At 40.7% G+C, this 23,317-nt stretch overlaps 1 protein-coding gene across 4 annotated transcripts in view; it reads right to left on the minus strand.

The window, feature by feature from the left end:
• The window catches only part of LOC126365869 (beclin 1-associated autophagy-related key regulator), a 414,889-nt gene that overhangs the window by 374,413 nt on the left and 17,159 nt on the right, over positions 1 to 23,317 (minus strand). For 3 of the 4 annotated variants that reach the window (XM_050008555.1, XM_050008556.1, XM_050008557.1), the window contains exons 3-6: positions 16,172 to 16,253; positions 8,800 to 9,037; positions 7,917 to 8,086; positions 1,295 to 1,448 (exon numbers count right to left, since the gene is read on the minus strand). In XM_050008555.1, coding sequence (XP_049864512.1) covers positions 1,295 to 1,448; positions 7,917 to 8,086; positions 8,800 to 9,037; positions 16,172 to 16,253 — 644 coding nt within the window. Of the gene's footprint in view, positions 1 to 1,294; positions 1,449 to 7,916; positions 8,087 to 8,799; positions 9,038 to 16,171; positions 16,254 to 16,783; positions 16,969 to 23,317 lie in introns of all 4 variants that reach the window. The other variant, XM_050008558.1, reaches the window with a different exon arrangement.

Genomic DNA, 23,317 nt, shown 5'->3' on the forward strand with positions numbered 1-23,317 from the left:
CACAAAAGAGCTGTTGGCCCCCTGGGGGGTGGAAAGTGATCTTTGGCTTGGTCAAACACTCTCAACCTGCTATGTGTAAACATTTCCAACATCTGTGCTTGCAAGACTATCAGAAACTTACAGAAAGTACTCACAAGTGAATATCAGACAGCAACTACCTGCAAAAATTTCCTCCTAGTGCAAACAATTTTCCGAGTACTATCTGAGAGCATGAAATTGTGGGAGAGGAAGAAACTCTCATGTGAACCCCAGCCCTAACAGTAAAAAAAAGCCTTCATTCTTAATTGTTTCCACCCCTTCTATTACTTTAAATATCACATGTGATTCCCACTGAAGATCAGCTCGTGGGCAACAAAAAAATTTCATTATTTCACAAATGTAAACAATAACAACAATAGCTTTAAAGAGAGAGAGAGAGAGAGAGAGAGAAACACACACACACACACACACACACACACACACACACACACACACACACACACACACACACAGATGTAAACAATAACAACAATAGCTTTAAAAAGAGAGAGAGAGAGAGAGAGAGAGAGAGAGAGAGAGAGAGAAACACACACACACACAGATTTCCGAAATTTTCCCTCTGTATGAAATGTACGGATTCAATAATGTGATACTTTGAAAAATAGAACAAACAACTGAATATTAAATCCGAAACTGAAATGATTCATTAATGCTCCCACGGAAAACAGACAGCACAATGACTTGCAAAACCCAAACATAATTCAGGGCTGAACCTATATACAAATTCCAAAAGTAATTATTTCCCCAAAGTTAACAACATATTCCTGGTCCATTCAAAGACAGGCATGAAAAAGGATAACAAAATCGCTTCTGCATGAGTCTAATAGTTTCAGGAGTTTTTGAACTAACATTAAAATATTTTTTGATGGTCCATTTAGAAATGACAGACACAATGCACTGTGTCTTAAGATCTACACTACATATTTCTCAGAAGTTGTCTAAAAGGTGACTTTGAGAAACGGCTATTATGAAACAATATAATATGCTCCAAACAATTTCCTTGTCATTGTAATTTTTACAAAAAAAAAAAAAAAAAAAAAAAAAAAAAAAAAAAAAAAATGATTTGGATAATACAAATCATGTACCTGGTATTGTTTACAAATATTACTTCCCATAAATCTCATTCACGTAACCAAACAAACAAATAAATCAAACATATGGTTGTTCCACGTCAATCATAAGCTTATGTAATGTCTTCTGGATTAAGACAAAAGAGGTGCTGCAACCCCAGTGAAGTAGTGAAAGTACTTTTTACCTGTAACTCAATTTTGCTGGCAACCATACATCCAAATAAAATGCCAATACATTGATCAACTGGGTTGTGTATGTAAGGGCAGCACTAATGTTGTATGCTGCATTGTGGTCAACATCACTGTTACCACTAGGAACACCATCCCTGTTTGCAGCAACTATAACATACAAAAAACAGAATAAGCAACATAATTTCAATATACAATTGACATACTACATTTTGTTATAATAAAACACAAAATGTCTGAGATTTCACTGTTTTGAAATATTCTTGATTTTTTTTATATATAAAGAATCCCCCCCCCCCCCCTCAGTTATTTATTTTGCTGCTGAATAGTCTGCAGTATGTTGTGAATAAATCATTCTTAGAGGTAATGGTGTTGGTGACATTCATGCTTTTGCATCAAGTTATCATAGAAGGCCATTCAAAATGAACAAACACATTACAAAGAAGATTGACTAAATCCAGTACATGCTCAAAATGAAGCAGTTTTGTCTTCTGCCCCTATAGCTAACCAATTGGATGTTTTGTGTAGTTAATTGTTCAGGCATAACTTTTCAGGTGAATAAAACGGCTTGAGCTATGAAAAACCAATTACTGAGAACTGGAATAAAGTGAAGCACATTTTCTGTTATTTGAAAGGCACATTAAATTATGATACTATTTGTGTTAGAGAAGATTATTTAAGCATTTACAGTGATGCTGATTTTGCTTGTGGCAAGTAGGCTAGGCTTCAAGAACCAGCACTGCGACCTAGTACTCTGGTGGGGAAATATCATGGACAGGTCAGTTGCAGGAGATACTAGATAAGCGTATAACTGAAGTAGAAATTATTTTATCAAGTAAAGCAATCACATAATTAATCTGATTGCTTTGATTAATAAGTGAATTAACTGAAATGCCAGATCAACTTCCAACACTTTATTGGTTGGTTGGATTGGAGAAGGGGCCAAACTGTGCAGTCATCAGTCCCTCTGACCTTGGAATAACTAAAACTGATAAAACCCCACACTATAAGAGGGAACTACAATGGCCATAAAATTACAAATTATTGATAGAGAAGAAGGAAGAAGGCGGAAGAAGAGAGGAGGGTAAAAAAGTGACTAATGAGAGGGGTGTGAAGGAAGAAGCACAGGTAGCCAAGATAAGACACTGAAGATAAAACAGACCCCATAAAGAAAGGAGTGGGAAGACAGTAGGTGGGGGTGAACCACCACCAAGCCCAGTCGAAGCCGGTCATATCGGGGCAAACGGGGGGAGCAAGACAGCCTGCCACTGCCACCCCCTCCACCCACCAATAAGGTTAGAGGTTCCACCCTTAACTAAAGCAATAAAAACCTCCATCACAAAGAAATCGTAAAACTAGATCAGCCGCTGAGGCTCTGTCAGCTAACGCCTGGTGTAGCGAGTCAGGGAAGCTGAAAGTCCGTCACAGGGCGGCTAAGTCGTGACAGTCCAGTAAGAGGTGAAACACAGTCAACATTGATCTACAATGACAGAGAGGGGGATCCTCACAACGGAGGAGATAACTGTGAGACAGCCAAGTATGGCTGATGTGGAGCTGGCAAAAGGACGAAAGAGGCTTTACGAGGAGCCCATAAGGAGGACCGCCACATAGTTGTAAAATCCTTGATCACCCTGAGCTTGTTTGGTGAAGAAAGAGTGTGCCATTCTGCATTCCAATGTAATGCCAAGCAAAGGTCTATTTCTGGAATGTCAATAGCAAGAGATGGCCCGTTGTAGCCGATTTAGCCAGTCGATCAGCAAGTTCATTGTCAGGGATCCCAACATAGGCGAGGGTCCAAATGAAAACCACTGAGCATCCATGTTGATCAAGGAGAGAACGGGAGTCCTGGATAGCTATGACCAACGGGTGGCCAGGGAAGCATTGGCCGATAGCTTGCTAACTGCTCAAGGAGTCACTACAGATAGCGAAGGACAGTCCTGAGTAGAAGCGGACATGATCAAGTGCGCACAAGATGGCTACCAATTCTGCAGTAAGAACACGACAGCCATCAGGCAAGGAGCAAAATTCCATGTGTCTTGCATGGGTGTAAGCATAACCAGTGTGAGCAGCAACCATGGAGCTATCAGTATAAATCACTTCTGAACCCTGGATTGAACTGAGGAGACAGTAGAATTGGTGGCGAAGGGCCTCCGGAGGGACAGAATCCTTTGAACTGGTGGAGAGATGAAAACAAGAGCTGAGGCCAAGAGACACACAACGGAGGGGTACCTGCGTGAGTGGAGAAAAGAGGTGGTAAAGGGGTGCTCGAGCTCAGAAAAGAGCGACTGAGTGCAGGCAGCCACAGAAATCCCACATCGTGGCTGCCACTGCGGAAGGTTAATCTCCATGTATGGACAAAGGAGACCATAATTAGGGTGCTATGGGGTGCAACAAATGCGAAACGCATAAGATATCAGCTGTGGTTGGCGCAAAACTCGCAGTGGTGGAATCCCCTCCTCTGCAAGAAGACTAATTACGAGGCTAGTCCGGAAGGCACTAGTCGCAAGTCGTACCCCACATTGGTGGATGGGGTCTAGTATCTGCAATGTTGAAGGTGACACAGAACCATAGACTGGACTCCCCTAGTCTAAATGAGACTGGACCAGCGCTTTGTACAATAGTAGGAGAACAGAGCGGTCTGCACCCCAGGTGGTATTGCACAGACATCTACGAACATTGTGATGTAACCAGCACATCCTCTTCAGCTGGCGAAGATGAGGGAGCATGTCAACCAGGCATCAAAGACCAGACCCAAGATGTGATGGGTGTCCACTACCTCGAGGGATTGGCCATCGAGGAACAGGTCCGGATGGGGATGGATTGTAAGGCGACATCAAAAATGAATGACAAGACTTGGCCACCGAAAACTGAAAGTGATGGGAGAGAGCCAAAAATTGCGCCCAGTAAATTGCCCTCCGTAGACGGCGTTCTGCAGTGCCCATGACAGAGGAAACGACAGATACAAAAATCATCAGCATACAAAGAGGGGGACACTTGGCCCAACAGCTGCCACCAGTCCAATAATGGTGATGAGAAAGAGAGGAATGCTCAGCACAGAACCCTGTGGAACCGCATTTCCTTGCCAATGGGAAGTGCTGTAGAAGAAACCAACTTGGACCCGGAAAGAGTGACAAGAAAGAAAGTTACGGATAAAAAAAGGCAGAGTGCCATGAAGGCCCCATTTGTGAAGGGTGGTGAGGATGTGGTGGTGCCAGGTGGTGTCGTAGGCTTTATGCATGTCAAAGAAGACTGCAATGAGGTTTTGCCGATGGGCAAAAGACGACTGAATAGCAGACTTCAGGTGGACTAAGTTATTCACCGTAGAGCGGTCACAGCGAAAACCACTTTGAGACAATGACAAAAGATCATGGGATTCAAGAATCCACAACAGCTGCCGACTCAACAGGCGTTCAAGGAGCTTGCAGAGGGTGTTGGTAAATCTAATTGGACGATAGGTAGCCAACTGAAGAAGTGGCTTCCCATGCTTCAACACCGGAATAACAATGCTTTCCTGCCACTGGGTAGGAAATACCCCCCTCACTCCACAGATGGTTGGAAAGGATCAGTATACGACAGTGGCCAGCCACCAATAAGTGTTGGAGCATTTGGTTATGTATCCAATCGGGACCAGGAGCCATGACGAGACAAAGGGCGAGGGCACTGGGAGAATTCCCATTCCCTAAATGGGGCATTATAAGACTCCAAGCAGCGAGACTTGAGACAAAGACAGTCGTTCCGAGCGCTCTTTCAGGAGGATCAAAAACGTACCATGAAAAGTTCTTAAGCACATATACTGATTATTTGCATTTTTGTTCAAACAAATTTCAGGCTTGCAGCCAGTCATCGATTACTACATTGCACGATATTTTGACTGGGCACCTGTGAACCATCAAAGACTGATGAAGACTTGCTCCATTGCACCCTATATAGCAGGCTGCGAGTATTCTACACATGCGTCAAAATTCAAGTTGAAAGATGGACCAGACTTCTAGTGGCAGTGCCCTCGCTGGTGGAACCTTGAAACTCCACTATCCTCTGTGTTAGTGCTTGCCACAGCTGTTGGTGCACTCTGCCGTCTTCAACTAGAACAAATCATGCAGATGACAGGGTTCCCTGCTCTGTGCAACTGGTAGCCACTAACATGGTTCCTCAGATTTTCCGCCAACCGTATTTATAAGGATTCTTTAATAATGGAGTCCCAAAAAGACGTAGCTGTGGTCAGTATCTCGGTTCTATCATACCCAGTTGAATGTCCAGTCAAAATACAGTGTTTGGCAATAGCGGACTTACTTGGTTGCTAAAGGCAAGTGGAACATCAAGGATTCTTGCTATTTTAAATGAAATATTGCCCCTAAAAGAAAGAAATGATATGGATTTTGCCAGTGTGTTCTCCTCTTTAACCACTTCCTGATACTTGATTTTAACTGACAGTGCCCTGTTAATGTGCTGGGGAGAGGGGGGGGGGGGGGGGGGAATCCCTTCTTTCTAGATACTGTCTTTAGGTGGGTGAGCTCTTTAGGTAAACTACTTATATCTGAGACAGTGTGAGCTCTGCATACGTGTGTTTTAAAAATGCTCATAGTTTGTGATGGGTGACACTCGCAAATACAAATTGGTATGAGTGGGCTTACAATGAACTGAATGCCCCAGTGAACTATCATCATTCTTTCGTCTAACCAAAACATCCTAAAAGGTAAACAGCCATCTTTTTTTATTTCCATGGTGAAAGGATCAAAATCCTCCATAAAAAGGTTGGCCACCAAGGGAGACATGAGGGCTGCCTATGTCAAACACTGTATTCCCATTGGACAGTCAATAAATTATGATAGAACTTTGATTCTAACCACAGCTACATCTTTTTGGGACTCCCTTATTAAAGAATCGGGGGAAATATGCCTGGCAAAAAATTTGATAATCCGTGATAGCTGCTACCAGTTGGACAGTGTGTGGAATTCCATCATCTCCACAATTTGTTTCTACTGAAGAAGACAGAGTGCACCAATGGACACAACGAGCAGTAACACAGAGGACAGCTGAGTTCCGTGGTTCTACAGGCGAGGGCGTTGCTGATGTGACGAGTGGTCTGTCTGGTAACTTCAAATTTGATGCATTTGCAGCATACTCGCAGCGCGCTGTACAGGATGGAAAGGAGCAGGTCTTCATCAGTCTTTAATAGCTCATGTGAAGATGACTGGCAAGTGCTCAGGCAAAACACCATGCAATGAATTAATCTATGACCAGCTGCAAGCCCAAAATTTGTTTGAACATTCAATTCACCATAAAAGTATTAAAATTTACACATTTATTCTTGTTCACGAAAGATTTATGCTATTCAGAATCTCAACAGTTAATTTTAGTGAAACAACATTAGAAAAATAATGCAACTAGTGGTTTGTGTGTGAGAGAGAGAGAGAGAGAGGGGGGCGGGGGGGTCATCTTCTGGTCAAATGCTTACATGTTTACTAGTCGTCCTGTTGTGCCTGTCTGTGACTCAACATATCTGCTATATGGTGAGTAGCAATCCATCCTTTTCATAGTATTGTCATTAAAAAGAAAAAAAGTGGTTCAAATGGCTCTGAGCACTATGGGACTTAAAATCTGTGGTCATTAGCCCTCTATAACTTAGAACTACTTAAACCTAACTAACCTAAGGACATCACACACGTCCATGCCCGAGGTAGGATTCGAACCTGCGACCGCAGCGGTCACGCGGTTCCAGACTGAAGCACCTATAACCACGTGGCCACACCGGCCGGCCATTAAAAGGAGCTACTGATATTTATACCAGAAATAGTATACAACTTTATCTAATAGTGGCACATGTGTACAAATAAGCAGAAGTAACAACAGATTTTCTGGTAGGATCGAATGCTTCATGAAACATGTACATTTAATTTGTGGAGCCTCCTTCTATATGTAGATCTACACTATGTCATTTACCAATGAGTGGAGAAAAGCTAGTACTCATCTATCTGCCTGCTAAGTAGTGCACCACTGTTCCACTGAAAATTCATAGTGTCTCTGTTCCCTGCAAATATTTGTCCTCCATAAAATGAAATGAAGTAATGAAATTTATTGTAGATGGCCCAAATTTCTGAAAAGGGATCTATATATGCAAAGGAAATTACTTTTGTTCTGCTGATGTATTGTACCTACTTGATCTAACTTGTCCATGTCTTAACTGTATGTTATCAAATTTACAGCATAAATTTTGGAAATTTTTTCCTCGCCCTTTGATCATGAAACTGCAATTACAATAAACTAATTTGATTATTAAAATGCAGTTTAGGTAAATTAAAAGCATTACTTTAACAAATGTAATACCAATCAAGAGTCAAGAGAATATCACATCACCTAAGAATGTGTTTCATTTCATTGTCAAATGATGAAGGTTGTACTGTTCCTTCATTTTAGGAGTTTAAAAAACACAATTAATGGAAAATAAACAATTTGTGTGTTCTAGAATTTTGTGCAAATGGTCCTAACACTTTATAAACATGCAAGTTTCTGAGCCATTAAAGGAAACACTATTACACAACACACTAGGGTTGGTGTTTTATCTCTAAACAACATCTATGGTTTTACTTTTAAACTGCCACAAACTGACTGTTTACTTACCCCAAGCATTATAAGCAGAATAATCTCCAGACCCAGGAAGTGATGGGGCTACTATACAATGGTGTAGCTCCCCAGAACTGTCGGTAAATACCCATTTGCCTTTAACATAAGCAGTGCGAGTTGCTTCAGCCAAGGCACTAACAGTATCTTGTGTTTCATTGTCTTCCTCACTACAGAAATGATTGGCACTGAATTAGAAGATTGTTGTCTACATCCACAGTGAAATTTAATAATCACTTTGCAATGTTAAAAGTAATGGGATGAAATATTTTTGTGAATACTGCCATTAGTAATATAATGGGCTACTACACTGAAATTCGGAACATTTTCTTTCTTTATAGCATTAAATAACATCAATAATATATATTGCTTTACGGCCAATGAAAGAAATAATAATTTGAACATTTCAGCCCCTTACTACAACAACATTTTAAAAATGGGCTTTTGAAAGCTCAATTTTTTGCATGATTTTCCTCAATTTGCTGCCCTTACACCTGTAATTCTTATACCTGGATTCTTCCTTTCTACAAATGCTTGTGAATGGCATATTCTAATTATTACATTTCACTTGTGTGACATGAATGAATTGAAAAAATGTTATGGGCACTCTACTGAAACTGTGAAAGGTATATACTGCTTTAGAAAGCACACCATTTTATTGAAAGCACATTAAATGGTACTAGCTGAACTGTAAAATATGTTAAATTCAAGGATAGAGGCCTAGAAAAATATGATAATCCTTGTGCCTATGGATATTAAGAGCCACCTATAAAATTAATTTTCTTTTAACATTGTAAAAAGTCAAACACAATGCAGGTTACAATTAAATGAAGTTAATGCTGTAATTGCTTTTTGATTGCTGCCTCTGTTGATGAGCTGTTACCTCTGAGCTGATGGAACTTGTGCTATGGGGAAGATGTACTGCACAAGTTGCTGTATGCTTGATCTTATAACGTGCTTCAGCTCATCTTGGATTTTCTGCAAGGACTGACGCCTTTCTTCAACATCTTCAGATAAGTTGGCAACAAACTGCAGCAAACGGCAGACACGCTCCTCATATCGTGGCAAGCGATCTGCTCGCTGCTTGTTTGTTTCTTTTAGGGCTGCTACGTCATTTCGGCCTAAAACATATGCCTACTGTCAACTAACTATTTGAAATACAACAACATTAAACAAACAAATAATGAAGTCCAAGATTTCTGGCTTTAATCAGAAATGTCTGATCAGGCAGATACAAATTACCTTGGACTTATGCAAACTTCCTATGAGTGTTCCAGAACACCAAAGGTATTGATGACTGGAATGGGAAGAAATTTTAAATTTAAATGTCTGCTAAGCTGTGTTGTCATCTCACACTTATGTAGTGTTATTACTAGGTAATGACAGGAAGGATACTTGACATTTTGGTAATATGCTCAAGAAGCATCAGCAGTCAAGGCACAAATTCACTACATCTTCAACATATTGACTCAATAATGTGTTAATAAATCATTTGCAATAAGATGCTAACTTTTGGTATTTCAAAGAATATTTCTTTAACTGTGAAGCAGAAACTATTTTTTCTATTTTTGCCCATTTAATAGCATGTTATAAGTAAAAGATGGTGGTAAAAAGACTTAAAAGCAAGAGATGTCACATTGATCCCTTAACCTAGGAAGACGATTTCACTCTCGCATACCTTACACTTTAGTGCTGGCAATAATCCAATAATAAAATTCACCACATTCAGTTTTACGAGTAACACTGTACTTCTCTGCCATCTGTTGGCACCAAGTGGCACTATTTCGTCAGCTAAATGTGTGGATAACTATGCTGGAGCACAATTAAGATCTTTGTCAAGAACTGAGAGATGGGAGAAATCTTACGTGTCAGTGAACTTTATAGTCATTTTATCCACAGTTTACCTTCACATGTTCTTATGTCTTTGGTACTTAAATGTGTTGTTATTAATTGCCACAATTTGACTAGTAACAATTTTTCAAGAAAATCTTTGGGATAACAATTAATTGAATTTACAGGAGAGATTATTAGACTGTGAAACAAATAAGTCCACATTTTAAAACACTGCAGCACATTTCCAATGTATTTATAGCAGGTGTCAATAATTTGTTCACTTTTTCTCCAAAATGTCTGACTCACTTGAATACTGAGAACATAATAAATAAGGCAACTAAAATTTAAAGTCACAAATCAGAGCTTTGTGAAGGAGAAAACAATGATTTTGGTTTGATACAATTATTTCTATAACTTTTTTTGTAGATAATTTGGATGATATTTGAATAAATGTTTCTTTATAATATTTGCAGCAAGTATGTTTCATTTTTCTATTCCTGTATGTATTTTAACATCTTAAAAATAAGAAGGAAAACATATTTTAATTTGCAATATGCAAACTACTAAGAACTTGGAACTACACATTTAAAGAACAGATTTCAACAATTCCTTGGTGCATCAGTAAAAATACTGTATATTATACATAAGTTTCAGTCATTAGATTGATTTTTTTAATTATTTTATTATTATTAGCTAAATCTAATGTCCATAAATATGTTCCTTGCTTGTGTATCAGACTAGACAGAGCAAGTTACACGAGACGAACTATGTGAAAAAACTCTATATTATATGAGCATGAAATTTATATTTAAAAAAATGAGGAGTAAAATCTAAAAAATACTGAAAGAGACATGGGAAAAACCTGAAAAGTGAACGCTACTACAGTGTACATTTCTGGAATGACAACCATGCAAAAATTGTATAAGCCAGAAGAAGTAACGCCACAGCTATTATAACATTGTCAGACATATCTGTTACCAAATGATTCTCCAGAAGACAAGTGCACCACATCAATTTTTGACTGAAGTATGTTATGTGATTATAAAAATTTGATTTGATTGAGCAACATCTTTGATCTACATCTACATCTACATCTACATCTATACTCCGCAAGCCACCTGACAACGGTGTGTTGCAGAGGGTACCTTGAGTACCTCTATCGGTTCTCCCTTCTATTCCAGTCTCGTATTGTTCGTGGAAAGAAGGATTGTCGGTATGCTTCTGTGTGGGCTCTAATCTCTCTGATTTTATCCTCATGGTCTCTTCGCGAGATATACGTAGGAGGGAGCAATATACTGCTTGACTCTTCGGTGAAGGTATGTTCTCGAAACTTTAACAAAAGCCCGTACTGAGCTACTGAGCGTCTCTCCTGCAGTCTTCCACTGGAGTTTATCTATCATCTCCGTAACGCTTTCGCGATTACTAAATGATCCTGTAACGAAGCGCGCTGCTCTCCGTTGGATCATCTCTATCTCTTCTATCAACCCTATCTGGTACGGATCCCACACTGTTGAGCAGTATTCAAGCAGTGGGCAAACAAGCGTACTGTAACCTACTTTCTTTGTTTGCGGATTGCATTTCCTTAGGATTCTTCCAATGAATCTCAGTCTGGCATCTGCATTACCGACGATCAACTTTATATGATCATTCCATTTTAAATCACTCCTAATGCGTACTCCCAGATAATTTATGGAATTAACTGCTTCCAGTTGCTGACCTGCTATTTTGTAGCTAAATGATAAGGGACCTATCTTTCTATGTATTCGCATCACATTACACTTCGCTACATTGAGATTCAATTGCCATTCCGTGCACCATGCGTCAATTCGCTGCAGATCCTCCTGCATTTCAGTACAATTTTTCATTGTTGCAACCTCTCGATACACCACAGCATCATCAGCAAAAAGCCTCAGTGAATTTCCGATGTCATCCACCAGGTCATTTATGTATATTGTGAATAGCAACAGTCCCATGACACACCCCTGCGGCACACCTGAAATCACTCTTACTTCTGAAGACTTCTCTCCATTGAGAATGACATGCTGCGTTCTGTTATCTAGGAACTCCTCAATCCAATCACACAATTGGTCTGATAGTCCATATGCTCTTACTTTGTTCATTAAACGACTATGGGGAACTCTGTCAAACGCCTTGCGGAAGTCAAGAAACACGGCATCTACCTGTGAACCCGTGTCTATGGCCCTCCGAGTCTCGTGGACGAATAGCGCGAGCTGGGTTTCACACAACTGTTTTTTTCGAAACCCATGCTGATTCCTACAGAGTAGATTTCTAGTCTCCAGAAAAGTCATTATACTCTAACATAATACGTGTACCAAAATTCTACAACTGATCGACGTTAGAGATATAGTTCTATAGTTCTGCACATCTGTTCGACATCCCTTCTTGAAAACGGGGATGACCTGTGCCCTTTTCCAACCCTTTGGAACGCTTCGCTCTTCTAGAGACCTACGGTACACCGCTGCAAGAAGGGGCAAGTTCCTTCGCGTACTCTGTGTAAAATCGAACTGGTATCCCATCAGATCCAGCGGCCTTTCCTCTTTTGAGCGATTTTAATTGTTTCTCTATCCCTCTGTCGTCTATTTCGATATCTACCATTTTGTCATCTGTGTGATAATCTAGAGAAGGAACTACAGTGCAGTCTTCCTATATGAAACAGCTTTGGAAGAAGACATTTAGTATTTCGGCCTTTACTCTGTCATCCTCTGTTTCAGTACCATTTTGGTCTCAGAGTGTCTGGACATTTTGTTTTGATCCACCTACCGCTTTGACATAGGACTAAAATTTCTTAGGATTTTCTGCCAAGTCAGTACATAGAACTTTACTTTCGAATTCAATGCACGCCTCTCACATAGCCCTCCTCACACTACATTTCGTTTAGTGTAATTTTTTTTGTCTGCAAGGCTTCGGCTATGTTTATGTATGTTATGAAGTTCCCTTTGCTTCCGCAGCAGTTTTCTAACTCGGTTGTTGTACCACGGTGGCTCTTTTCCATTTCTCATGATCTTGCTTGGCACATACTCATCTAAAGCATATTGTAGGATGGTTTTGAACTTTGTCCACTGATCCTCAACACTATCTGTACTTGAGACAAAACTTTTGTGTTGAGCCATCAAGTACTCTGAAATCTGCTTTTTGTCACTTTTGCAAAACAGAAAAATCTTCCTAACTTTTTTAATATTTCTGTTTACGGCTGAAATCATCGACGCAGTAACCGCTTTATGATTGCTGATTCCCTGTTCTGCATTAACTGATTCAAATAGTTCGGGTCTGTTTGTCACCAGAAGGTCTAATATGTTATTGCCACGAGTCGGTTCTCTGTTTAACTGCTCAAAGTAGTTTTCAGATAAAGCACTTAAAAAAATTTCACTGGATTCTTTTTCCCTGCCGCCTGTTATGAACGTCTGAGTCTCCCAGTCTATATTCAGCAAATTAAAATCTCCACCCAGAACTATAACATGGTGGGGAAATCTACTCGAAATATTTTCCAAATTATTCTTCAGGTGCTCAGCCACAACAGCTGCTGAGCCCGGGGGCCTATAGAGACATCCAATTACCATGTCTGAGCCTGCTTTAACCGTGACCTTCACCCATTTTGAAAACTGGGTTAAAGGGGGTGGAGAGGAACTTCCTCCTTTTTATATCTCATTGGTTCATGTCAAAGGAAAGCCCAAAGCTAAATTTCAGCGAAACAATTGAAATTTCAATATTGTGATCATTATGTGGGCCTTTAGGAACACCTAAATACACTCACAGTTCATAAGAGATCTGATACACAAAAGCAACTGTCTCCAGGATTTGATTTGGCACACAGTTTGACCTGTCAAGTAGTTTTGAAACTGCTCTCTGCCACAGAGTGAAAGACTACTGGCTATTTCAGTAGTATGGCTTGCCTTTTTTCAGTCTTCAATGTTTTTTGCTAAACATGATTTTGTTACCCACTGAATTATTATACTGCGGTCTTCATATTATCTACTATTCAAAATTATATTATACTTCAGTCATTATGTACTTCTGGAACTAAATTTATTTCTGTAATTGTGAATACTACTGATGTTTAGCCGTTAAGTTTTCATTGTGAAAGCAAAAATTATTTACTTATTTAAATGTGTTTTCGCTTGGCAGTTAGTTGAATGACTTTCCAAAGAATCTGCATCTGCTATTCTGAGTTCATATATCTTATGCACAGTTCACTGTTTCAGTTTTTACACTTTGCGTCTATTTAAAACAATGTTACAGAAAAGAAATGGTACGCCCCAAAAATACACAAACTTGAAAACTTTGCTGTAACATTAGACAAAATTTTATTTTTAATAATCAATTAGTGTTGCATAACAAAATCTTTTTAAACACTTGTAGCTGAAATACAGAAAGGCCTGTGATATTTATTATGAAGTTTTATGGACTCGTGTTGTGAGGAAAATCACAGGTATAATTGCATATACATTTCAGAGAAGATTTGTCACTACATAAGGATACCAAAGCTCTGTAGAATTTCAACTTTTTATATTTTTAATATTCTACTCAAAAAAATTTTTCCCTATGTGCTTGCAAATCTGTATGTACTTGGACTCAAGGGGAGTAGGAAATGAAAGAATAAACCTAATGAAACTAAAATTAAATTTATTTGTGATGAAAACACAACAATGACCAAAGTAAAAGGTCTGTTCAAAAATGCACATCTTTAAAATCGAAATCTACTTGAGCGTAACATTCAATAATGCATTTCTCCATCTCATGCAATGTAAGATGCTTGTATCCTCCATGTCACGCTGTTCACAAGTTGGACAAGAAATTACTGCTCAAGCAAGAGCCACACTTAGGACAGCCGCCCTTCTGATGTTATCCAGGAGGTGAAGTGGGTTGTTCAACAACACACTGCTAGTTCCAAGTCCCAAGTATGTTTACTTGGATTCATGCCAACAAATACTGCACATCATTCCATTTCATTGATTGCCTGATGGAGAAATGTATTCAAGGTGGGCATGGTATGCTTATGGATCATCCTCTTGAAAGGTAAACCTATCACTGAAATGTTGACTGCTGGGCAAGACAACAGGTTGGAGAATCATGTTCCCATTCTGCATAGCCCTCAAATTACACTTAACAGTGATGACAGGAATCTGGCTTCTATAGATAACATCACTCCAAGACACGCCTCCTTGCTGAACCCATGGAGTTGCAGGCTTGGAACATGCATTGGTACCTGGCTGCCTACGGACTCTTCTGTGACACACATTAAGTGTTAGACAAATCCAGAAATTGTTGGTGAAGAGAACCCAATGACACTGATCTATGCTTTATTCCAAGTGTTTCCTACCCCATCTTCATGCAACAGTACTCGGGGCTCTGTATTGCTGTTTTGTTGTGCTTAGAGGTCAAATTGATCCTGTGAAAATGGTTGCAAACAGTATGGGTTCAATTCTCTCCCAGGCAGCACACAGATCTATTGCATTTGCTTCAGGATACCTAAGAGTCATAATTCGTGACACTCATCAGTTGTTATTTCTGACAGCTGAGGCAATCTTTAACGCAGGGGTTGATATAATGTATCCAACATAAAACTTTTTTTGAGCAGTTTATTGAATCCTTTGACCCTCTACAGCCCCTTCTATATTTTTATAAAGAAACTGCAACATCTGAATCTAAATTAGAACTGTTAAGAATAAACTGTTACGTGAGATTAATAAATTAGATTAAAAGTCATAAGTATTCTGGCAATATATCAACCAGTAAATGATGAAGTGGACATTAATTCAAAATAGGTGACACAGGATAATACATGAAGGCAACTCAAAATGTGTTTCTGGTTTTTACACTAAGATGTGAAAAAGAACAAGATGCACCCTAATACTGCTGATGTATACACTTAAAGTAGATTCCGAAACTTCCTTCTCCCGGTAAAAGAGAGAGAGAGAGAGAGAGAGAGAGAGAGAGAGAGAGAGAGAGAGAGAGAGAGAGAGAGAGAGAGAGAGACATCAATTGCAGGGAGCTGGAAAAGGGCACGGGTGGGGGGAGGAATTAAGAGTGAAGGCACAGACTACTCTAAGACAAGAGGCTATAAGGGGCCCACCAATTGTCCTCAAAATAGTTGCACCCTTCTCATCCTAAAACTTGTCCCTAATTTCCAACGCTTGCAAACCAAGCCTTAAGATGGAGCATACATGCTCTGAAAGCTAAGATTACAACTTTCTAATATGTTTCTATCAGCAGTGCTAGGTATTTTGCTCTTTTCAGAAAAGTACTGGTCATCTATTCTATCTCTCTGAAATTTAAATTCTTTCCACTGAATTTTCCCAATGATGTAATACAATTTTAACCACAATACATGCAATAGGCAACAATTCACTGAATTTTAGAATACAAAATATATTTGTTCCTAAGGACAAGATTATGGTGGTTACCTTTTACAATGTTGAGTGCAGTCTCTTTATTCAGTAATTCCAAAAGACGTATTCTTTCTTTGCAGGCATCTATTTCACATTGCTAAAAACAAAAAAGGTATTTATTGCCAAATAAATATTTTTAAATGATGTAGCTTATTTAAAAGAATACACTGATTCTCTCTCTCTCTCTCTCTCTCTCTCTCTCTCTCTCTCTCTCTCTCTCCCCCCCCCCCCCCCCCACACACACACACACACACACTAGCTTTTAACTTAAAACATGATAATACCCCACACTGTAATACTATAATATGATATTGTAATCAGTTAGGTCATAAGTATAATGAAAATATTAGAAAAACGTAAACCCACAGCATCTTTCAAGTAAAACCATGTTCCAATAGCAGAGATAAACAATCTGGGTGGAATGAAAGCAATTCGCACATCACCTCTGTGATTAGCAAAACTGACAAACACCCTTACTGTATGCACAAACCTCAATTTACACAAATCAAAGTACAAAGAAGAAATTTTTCATGCTCATCATGGCAAATGAAAAAATGATGAACATGGGGCATACAAGGAGTGACAATAATGTAATGAGACTGATGTGGAAAAAAAAATGCTGCTTACCATTTTAGTCAAGTTTAGTGTTGTCTCATTTAAAGTAGTTCCCTTCTGGTTGCACAAACTTTTTCCAGCACATCTGCCATTGATGGTAACATTTCTGGAACTCATCTTCTGTAATATTCTCGTCATAGCTTTTTGGATATCTTGTGCTGTTTGAAAAATGGTGTCCCTTGGCCGCCGTTTTGACTCTTGGAAACAGAAAAAAATCGCACGGAGCAATATCTGGTGTATAAGGTGACTGTGGTAGTACTGAAATTTGTTTGGAGGTTAAAAATTGCTGTACTGAGAGCAGTATGGGCTGCAATCATTTTCACGAATAATTTTCGATCAGATTGTACGAGTTCACACATCCTGGCCCAGTTGACATCTGTCTGTGAGTTTGATGGTCGTCCACTGCGGTCTCCATCTTCAACATTGGTTCTGCCTTCACTAAACATTTTAGGCCAACAAAAAACTTGAGCTCTTGACATAACCACCTCTCCGAAAGCCTTCTGAAGCTTACTGCAAGTTGTCGTCGCGTTTTCACCCAATTTAACGCAAAAAGAAATGGCATACCACTGCGCAATATTATGCGGTTCCATTTGCGTCATGAGAGACACAAATACATGTTAACTTATTACAGCACAACTCACGACTGAGCAGTTGCATCGGTATACTGCTTGGATTAGACGCACCTTATAGACCAAGATAAAAAATATTGTGCCTAAGTAAGCCTGCAAGGTTGCCACATCTTGCAAAGAAAATCAATCTCATTACTTTATTGTCACAGCTCATATACCACAATTGATTGGTATTTGCCTGGGAATGACTTTACACCTTAAACATAAGTGCAAACCAACAAGCAAGGGCAATCCAAAGCTTTTTCCCACAGTATTTGTATTTGAGGCACAAACATAATACTGCAAAATGTTCCCAAAGTTACATATAGGATACTCCATAAACAACAGTGAAGAGCATGGCAGAACGTACTGCCCATTGTAGCAGATTTCAGAAAGGAAGACAGTGTAAATGCTTCCTTACATACCATAATTAATCTAATTTTGTCTTCACGATCCCTATGGGGTGATACATATGCATTGTAGTATATTCCTAGACTCGTCTTTTAAATCCAATTCCTGAATTTTTGTAAACGCGCTTTCATGAGATAGTTCATGCCTATCTTCAAGACTCTGTCAGTTCAGTTTCTTCAGCATCTCTGTGACTCTCTCCAATGGGTCAAACAAACCTGTGACCATTCATGCTTCCCTTCTCTGTGTTGTTGTTGTTGTTGTCTTTGGTCCAGAGACCGGTTTGATGCAGCTCTCCATGCTACTTTATCTTGTGCACGCCACTTCATCTCCGTATAATACTGCAAGCTACGTCCTTCTGAATCTGCTTAGTGTATTTATCTCCTGGGTCTCCCCCTATGAATTTTGCCCTCCACGCTTCCTTCCAATACTAAGTTGGTGATTCCTTGATGCCTCCGAATTTGTCCTGCCAACAGATCCCTAATTCTAGTCAAACTGTGCCACAAATTCCTCTACTCCCCAATTCTGTTCAGTACCACCTCATTAGTTATGTGACCTACCCATCTAATCTTCAGCATTCTTCTGTAGCACCACATTTCAAAAGCTTTTATACTCTTCTTGTCCACACTGCTTATAAACCATGCTTCACTTCCATACATGCCTACACTCCATACAAATGCTTTTAGAAAAGACTTACCGACACTTAAATCTATACTGAATGTTAATAAATTTCTCTTCTTCAGAACGGTTTTCCTTGCCGTAGCCAGTCTAAATATTTTATCCACTCTACTTCGACCATCATCAGTTATTTTGCTCCCCAAGTAACAAAACTCATCTATTACCTTAAATGGGTTGGGTCGTTTTGGGGGAGGAGACCGGGCAGTGAGGTCATCAGCGTCATTGGAGGCGAGGGTACCATCTGGAGTGCCCCAGGGAAGTGTGGTAGGTCCGTTGTTGTTTTGTATCTACATAAATGGTCTTTTGGATGGGGTGGATAGCAATGTGTGGCTGTTTGCTGATAATGTTGTGGTGTACGGGAAGGTGTCGTCATCGAGTGACTGTAGGAGAATACAAGTTGACTTGAACAGGATTTGTGATTGGTTTAAAGAATGGCAGCTGACTCTAAATATAGACAAATGTAAATTAATGCAGATGAATAAGAAAAAGAATACCATAATGTTTGAATACTCCATTAGTAGTGTAGCGCTTGACACAGTCACATCGATTAAATATTTGGACGTAACATTGCAGAGCGACATGAAGTGGGACAAGCATGTCATGACAGTTGTGGGGAAGGCGGTCAGTCATCTTCGGTTCATTGGTAGAATTTTGGGAAGATGTGGTTCATCTGTAAAGGAGACCGCTTATAAAACACTATTACGACCTATTCTTGAGTACTGCTCGAGCGTTTGGGATCCCTATGAGGTTGAATTGAGGGAGGACATAGAAGCAATTTAGAGGCAGGCTGCTAGATTTGTTACTGGTAGATTTGATCATCACACGAGTAATAAGGAAATGCTTCAGGAACTCGGGTGGGAGTCTCTAGAGGAAAGGAGGTGTTCTTTTCGTGAATCGCTACTGAGGAAATTTAGAGAACCAGCAATTGAGGCCGACTGCAGTACAATTTTACTGCCGCCAACTTACATTTCGCGGAAAGACTACAAAGATAAGATACGAGAAATTAGGGCTCATATAGAGGCATTTAGGCAGTCATTTTTCCCTCGTTCTGTTTGGGAGTGGAACAGGAAGAGAAGATGCCAGTTGTGGTATGAGGTACCCTCCGCCATGCAGAGTATGTATGTAGATGTAGAGCTAGCTGCCATTCTTTACACCAATCACAAATCCTGTCCATGTCATCTTGTATCCTCCTGCAGTCACTCAACGACTACACCTTCTCGTACACCACACCCTCATCAGCAAACTGCTGCACATTGCTATCCACCCTATCCAAAAGATCATTTATGTAGATAGAAAACAACAGCGGACCTACCACACTTCCCTGGGGCACTCCAGATGATACCCTCAGCTCCGATGAACACTCACCATCGAGGACAAGATACTGGGTTCTATTACTTAAGAAGTCTGTGAGCCACTCACATACTTCGGAAACAATCCCATATGCTTGTACCTTAGTTAGGAGTCTGCAGTGGGGCACCGAGTCAAATGCTTTCCGGAAGTCAAGGAATATGGCATCCGTCTGATACCCTTCATCCATGGTTAGCAAGATATCATGTGAAAAAAGGCCGAGTCGCGTTTCGCAGGAGCAATGCTTTCTAAAGCCGTGCTGATGCATCGCCAGCAACTTCTCTGTCTCAAGGAAATTCATTATATTTGAACTGAGAATATGTTCAAGAATCCTGCAACAAACCAATGTTAAGGATATTGGTCTGTAATTTTGAGGATCCGTCCTTCTACCCTTCTTATATACAGGCGTCACATGCGCTTTTTTCCAGTCACTCCGGAATTTACATTGTTCAAGAGATTTGCGATAAATGCTAGCTAAGTAAGGAGCCAATGCAGTAGAGTACTCCCTGCAAAACCAAACTGGAATCCCATCAGGACCTGGCGATTTATTTATTTTCAACCCATTCAGCTGCTTCACAACCCCAGGGATGAATATCACTATGTCCTCCACACAGGAAACTGTACGAGACTCAAACGGTGGTATGTTTGTATGATCCCCCTGCGAAAAAGATTTCTCAAATACTAAATTTAAAATTTCAGCTTTCGTTTTGCTATCTTCCATTGCAAGAACAGACTGATCAGTGAGTGACTGGATGGAAGCCTTCGACCAGCTTACCAATTTTACGTAAGACCAGAATTTCCTTGGGTTTTCAGCAAGATCTTTTGCTAAGGTATGACTGTGATAGTGGTTGAATGCTTCACGCATCGCTCTTTTTACAGCAACACAAATCACTACTATCTTTCGCCTGTCCTTATTCTCCCGATCATTCTTGTACTGCGAGTGCAACTGCCTTTGCTTCCTGAGCAGTCTCTGAATTGCGCTGTTAAACCACGGTGGGTCTTTTCCATCCGTAACCCACTTTTTCGGCACATACTTGTCCAATGTGTGATTTACAATGTGTTTAAAATTTGCCCATAATTTTTCCACGTCCATCGCACCGGAAGTAAATGAAGTTGATTCATTTACTAAGTGGGATGCTAACAACCGCTTATCTGTTCTTTCCAGTAAGAATACTCTCCTAGCTTTCTTGACTGACTTTTTAACTCTCGTAACCATAGTCGTAATGACAACAACATAATCACTAATCCCTGTCTCAACACTGACACTGTCAATGAGGTCTGGTCTGTTCGTGGCTACCACATCTAAAATATTTCCATTACGCGTTGGCTGTCAATTTAGCTGCTCAATACAGTTTTCGGATAATGTGTTCAAAAGTAATTCAAACGACAGCTTGTCTGTACCACCTGTAATGAATCCATAGACATCCCAGTCTATACTAGGTAGGTTGAAGTCGCCTCCGACTAATATAGCATGATCTGGGTACTTCTGCAATACAGAATGTAGACCCCCTTTGAATGATTCTAGAACTGTCACGGCGGAACCTGGTGGCCGGTAATAACACCCCAAAATTAACTTTTATTTCCCCTAGCCCTGTTAAACGTGTTCAGATAACTTCACAATCGCACTCTACTTCAACCTCAGTAGACACTGTATTTTTGTCAACTGCAATGAAGACACCACCTGCTACAGTGTCTAATCTGTCTTTCCAATACACGTTCCAACCCTCACTAAATATTTCAGAACTTCCTATCTCAGGGTTCAGCCAGGTCTCAGTCCCGAAATAATTTGCACGCCACACGCTTCCTGGCGGGCAGTAAATTCAGGAACTTTATTCCAAACACTTAAAATGTACTGCTAATATCTTGATAACTGAAGTGTCTTTACACTGAGGTGTCTTTACACTGAGCACGTCCAGATTTCCCTGCCTGCATGTCGACTGGTGAGTGTTCTTCAGGACACCTCGCACTACTGCCTAGCCTAACAAACCCCCATGTCCATGCCACAAGTACTTCGCTACCCGAGTAGCCGCTTCCTTTGTGTAGTGCACCCCTGACCTCTCTAGGGGCATCCTATAATTCCCCACCCAATAGCGCAAGTCTATAAATCTGCAGAAAAGACAGTCAGCCGACGTAGCCTCTGGTTTCGACTGCCCACTTTGTTCCAAACCAAAGGACCCCGATCCACTCTGGGAACGATGGTGCAAATAGAGAGCTCTGCTAGCACCCCGCTTGCGAGGCCAGCAGACTTCACAAAATCTGCCAGCCGCCTGTACGAACTGAGGATTGCCTCAGAACCCAAGCGACAGGCATCATTGGTGCCGACGTGAGCAACTACTTGCAGATGCTCGGTAGCCACAGGCAAGGCTGCCTCCACATCTTGGATGAGGCCCCCCGGCACACAAATCGAGTGCACGTTGGATTTCTTTCCAGCCCTGTATGCTACTTCCCTGAGGGGCTCCATCATCCGCCTAACATTGGAGCTCCCAACAACCAGCAAGTCTTTGCCCCCGTGTGCCTGCTTGGGCACTGCTGAAGGAGCGGCCACCAGCCCACTGAAAGGATGAACGGGCGAGGCCAGTCTACACGTTGGCCCTCCGCCTCAAGCGACGCGAATGCGTTGCAGTCTACCACTCACCCTGAGGTGAGGGTGGCCCCAATGCGCCAGGTACACTAGAAGGTGCTTCGGCGGCTCAGTCAGCAGACACAGCAAGCGACACCTGGTGTGTCTCTAGCAACACGCCAGACCCTCCGCCGTCGCTGCACCTCGAGGCAGCAGCCTGAAGGCGGCTGACCTCGGCCAACAGCACACTCAGCTGCTCGCGAACCGCGGCCAGTTCCTCCTGCGCCCGCACACACCCTATCCATCCTACTGCTAATATCTAAGGACTCCGTGAATTTATACTCTACAGCTATCAATAAGCAATATTACACCTCTCAAATACGAGAATATGCAAGGATTTTACGTAATTAAATATGCAAGCGCACACACATTTGGAAAGAAATTAAGAATCAAACTACAAAACAAATATGAAAGGTAAATATGCGACTTGCTACTGCATTGATACTTCACTAGCGGCTACTCACCGCTCACTGAGCTGTGTCAAAAGCCCACTGGCCGTCCAAAAACAAACAACTGACTAACGACCCCGCAAATTTATACTCTACAGCTATCAATAAGCAATATTACTCCTCTCAAATACAAGAATACATCCTCTTCCATTTTCATAATACTGTCCTCTAGTACATCGCCCTTACATAGACCCTCTATATACTCCTTCCACCTTTCTGCTTTCCCTTCTTTGCTTAGGACTGGTTTTCCATCTGAGCTCTTGATAGTCATACAGGTGGTTCTCTTTTCTCCAAAAGTCTCTCTACTTTTCCTGCAGGCAATATATATCTCTCCCCCTAGTGATACATGTTTCTTCCTCCTTACATTTGTCCTCTAGCCATCCCTGCTTAGCCATTGTGACCTTCCTGTCACAATTTCATTTTTTTCACCTACTTC

This window comes from Schistocerca gregaria, chromosome 4 (genome assembly GCF_023897955.1).
Source record: "Schistocerca gregaria isolate iqSchGreg1 chromosome 4, iqSchGreg1.2, whole genome shotgun sequence".
Taxonomy (NCBI): domain Eukaryota; kingdom Metazoa; phylum Arthropoda; class Insecta; order Orthoptera; family Acrididae; genus Schistocerca; species Schistocerca gregaria.